Raw genomic sequence first — 4,080 nt, 5'->3', positions numbered from 1 at the left:
TCCCAACGGGCTCTTTGGTAGAATCATATCTAAATTCACGTATGCTTAAATTAATGACTTATGATATATGGGATTATAGCACAGGTTTCAGCAGCTGATGAAGCTCTAATTATTCTCTCCATTGCTACATAGTCTTCATTCTCAAAAATTTGCATACAATAGCCAGAAAGATTCTCTTCACTGGAACACCAGTGAGAGGCACACTCTGCCCCTGCCCAGAATTTCCATGATAGTCAAATTATATGAGTAATCATATTTTTCAGGTGCTAAAATAGAAGATGACAAAGACTGGTAGAAAAAAGAGTACTCTAACTTACACAAGGATTTGTAAATGAGGAATCAGTCGAAAAATCTACAAATATTTGCTCAACACTTACCAAAGGGTAGATCTTCTCCAAGGAATACAATGCTGTGCTTGACATAGTTTCTAGTTTCATTCAAATGCCAATCATTCAAATGTCTGCTGACCCTTCAATAGAGAAGTAATAGAAGCCTCACTCACAGGTAGTTATCCTAGAGGGTCTTGGAGCCCTCACAGATACATTTTCCCCTCTCCCCCCACCTCCAACTTACTGCAGCATCCCTGTCATTGATGGTCTACGTTTTCAAGAAATATTTTATTTTTCCAAGAGTGCTCCATAGCAAATTCATAAAGTTTGCAAAAGGCAGTCCAAAATCAGCAAGCTCAGCAATATTTGGGGGCTTTTGGAAATGATGATACAGCTAACCTTCTGGAGACAAAGGCAGTGGGAGGGAACTTCTTGGTGTAAATAAATAAGACTCTCTGGAGCTGAGAACCTACAGCTTGGACTCACTCAGAATTGAAGCCTGAACTCCACCTCCAGGCACAATGAGGTCCACTTCTGCAACTCTGCTTCTGCTGCTGCTGACCATCAGCCTGTCTCCAGTTCTGGGTGAGAGCTTTCACTTACCTCCTCATTGCCCTCTGCACAGAAATCATCTGCAGTCACTGACATGCTTGTTTTAAACTCAAAAACCATGAGAGATTATGACAAAAAGGAGGGGGTGGGGAATTTCTTAGCAAATCCTAGGCTTTTAAAAGGTGCTTGTAAAAGTAACTGCTTAGGGATTTAACTGTTGGAAGTGGGAAACATTCATAAGATGAAGATCTTTATCCGTGGAAGAAGGACACAGAAACTCCACTGTCCCTGTGATTTCTACTTGGATTGTATATTTCTGACCTTTTGCAGATGCAGGTCCTACTACAACAACTTTTTTGTAGTATTATATTTCTCTCTTCATTGTTATACCTGTCTTCTCACCAAACTATTTTTAGTTTAAAATATCTTAATATATCTCCTACATAAAAATCGTGACGTAACTCCATATGATTAACTCTGCCCTGAACCTCGGCAAGTACAAGAGTCCATATTTACATTCATTTTCCAAAGAAGTAAGTATTCAAAACTAAAAAGAGAGGCTTTCTGTGTGTTTTAAAAAAAATCTGGTTGAAATGGTCAGTTTTTATTCAGGTGAAAGAATCTCACAAATGTACCGAATGAAATATTCCTTTAAACTTTAAAGGATGAATTTTGTTCCTAAAATGTACGGTTGGCTCTTGGGTTTTATTAATTTTTCTTTTTATTGTCATGTTGTTTCCATTCTTCACTTGGTTTATTTCTTCCTTTTCAATTGCTCCTGGAAAAGCCAGTTGTTATTTCAATCAACTGCTCCAGGAGTGTGCTTGGGTGTAATACAAGATTCTGAGTTTAAACACGGCAGAGACTGTGAAGCTGACACGAGATCAGACAGGGCTTCGCTCTGTTGTGCAGTCACTATGAGTTAGACAACTCCACAGCACCTAAAACAACAGCAATGTATTAATATTTTTCAAGGACCTCTGGTGGCCTGTAGTGTGTACTGTGTTTTGCTGCTAACTGAAAGTTCAATGGTTTGAGTCCACGAGTTACTCATAGAGGGTTGTTATGAGTTGGAATTAATGCTACAGCAGTGGGTGGATAGTAGCTTAGTTTCATTTCTCCCACTAATATAGAAACACCTTGCAAGTTGGACCTTTCCATTTGTAAGTGACGCACATCAAGTACAGAGATACAGAAGGATAAGCACGTTTTGATCAACTTTGTTCAGTGCCAATGAGTAACTTCTAATTCACAGTGACACTCCATGAGGTTTCTGAGACCGTGACTCTTTCCAGGAAGAGACTGTCCATTGTTTCCCTCAGAGTAAATGATAGATCTGAACTGCTGACTTTTTTGTTAGCAGCTCAACTCAATAGGCACTATAACCGCCAGAGCTCCTTTAAATAAGCTTCTTGTTGTAATATGCCATCACATTTAAAGGCTGCAAATGTTATAGAAGGAGATTGCCCAATTTTCTCTCTTGCAGAGAAGCTGGGGGACTTGAACTGCATTCTTCTGGGTTGGCCACCCAATCCTTACAGGAGGCCACCAGCGCTGCCTTGAATAAACTTTGAGCTCATTAAAATGCACCAGCTGATGGAATCAAGCCATCAATGTTTCAGATAGCAGGGTAATATATTATGTATGCACTCTGCCACCAGAGCTTCATGAAAATGCTATGTTGTTGTCGTCATTAAAAGCGCTATTTACAAAAGTTTCCAATACAGATAGCTTTTGATTGTTGATAGAAAAGAATTTTGAATATTTATTGTTGGCATTTGTCAGGTCATGCTTTACAACTGTATTGGAGAATCAACTTATTAAACCAAAACACTAAAGTGTCTTTTGTGGCATTTTCTCACATAGAATAAAAAATATAATAAGAGAGAAAGTCTGTTGAAGCCTGTCATTGCTCCTGGGACTCTAACAAGTCCATAAACTTGGTTTTTCTACTGCTTATGAGTGAAAATCACTTTATTTTGTAACTACAGTTTTGGTCCTCAAAATTTATTTTAATGACAATCTCCTGAATATCAAGAGAAATGCTTCCTCAAATTTCAGTAAGTGTCTAGTTTTGTTTTTGTTTCTTAAAATTATTATTCTTCAGGTTTTGAAAGAAAAATGTGGAAAGGGGCAAGTTAAGAAAGACTAAGTTCAAATATGGGTGAAAATATGGGCTTTGGCTTTCTTAAGATTTAAATTAGTTTAAACTTCAAATGTAAAAGCTTCAAATACAATATAAGAAATAATATCTTTTTACTCTGTTGGAGAAGTTTTGGAATGTGCATAGGGATTTGATTCTTAGAAGGTCCCATTCATCTATTTTATCCTCTTGTGGTTGCAGATTTTTCAGGATGTTTGGAAGACTGTTGATGCTGTGGATTAGGATGTTTAGAGTTCTTCCAACCTTTTCTTTAATGAAGTGTACAGTCCTTGGTTTTAATCCTAGGTCCATGATCAATGAAGAGTTGGTTTTTGTGTACAGAGTGAGGTGTGGATCTTGCTTGAGTTTTCAGCAGGTAGTTTTCCAATTTTGCCAGTACCATTTTTAAAAAAGGCTTTCATTTCCCCACTTAACTGATTTTATCTCCTTGTCAAAAATCAGTTGACCAGGCGAGCTCTGGTGGCCTAGTGGCAAGAAGCTGTACTGCAATCCCAGAGGTGTGCGGTTTGAATCCACCAGTTGCTCTGCTGGAGAAGGAGGGACAATCTCCTCCTGTAGTAGAAAGATCTCATTTGACGGTACACATACACCAAAAAAAACCCCAAAACAAACGAACAAAAATCAGTTGACCATAGGTAGGTGGGCTGATTTCTGGGTTCTCAAATCTATTTCATTGATCTACGTGTCTGTCATTGTACCAGTACCACACTGTCTTGACCACAAGTGTGGTGTAGTAGAGTTTGAAATCAGAGAATGAGATGCCTCCTACCTGTTCCTCTTTTTAAGGAGTGTTTGTTGTTTTTTTGTTTTTATTCGGGGCTTCTTTCCATTCCAAATGAAACTGGAGATTGCCTTTTCCATCTGTTGAAGAATAGGATTGGTATTTGCATTGGGATTGCATTGAACATGTAAATTGCCTTTGGTAGTATTGCTGTTTTCACAATATTGAGTTTTACTATTCATGAACAAGGGATATTCTTCCACTTCTCAAGGAAAATCCAAAAACTTCTCCAACAGGGTAAAAAGGGAAGCCAC

General features: G+C 38.2%; 1 protein-coding gene across 1 annotated transcript in view; it reads left to right on the top strand.

Annotated features, from left to right (window-relative positions):
• The first annotated feature begins 850 nt into the window (after positions 1-850).
• CXCL13 (chemokine (C-X-C motif) ligand 13) overlaps positions 851-4,080 on the top strand; it is a 10,680-nt gene continuing 7,450 nt past the window's right edge. The window contains exon 1 of the mRNA XM_006885336.1: positions 851-914. Within this exon, the coding sequence (XP_006885398.1) occupies positions 851-914 (64 nt within the window). The remainder of the gene's footprint in view (positions 915-4,080) is intronic.

This window comes from Elephantulus edwardii, unplaced genomic scaffold (genome assembly GCF_000299155.1).
Source record: "Elephantulus edwardii isolate Elephantulus edwardi_28Jun2011 unplaced genomic scaffold, EleEdw1.0 scaffold00042, whole genome shotgun sequence".
Taxonomy (NCBI): Eukaryota; Metazoa; Chordata; class Mammalia; order Macroscelidea; family Macroscelididae; genus Elephantulus; species Elephantulus edwardii.
Note: the sequence above shows the minus strand (reverse complement) of the source record. Positions and strands in the feature narration are given on the sequence as shown.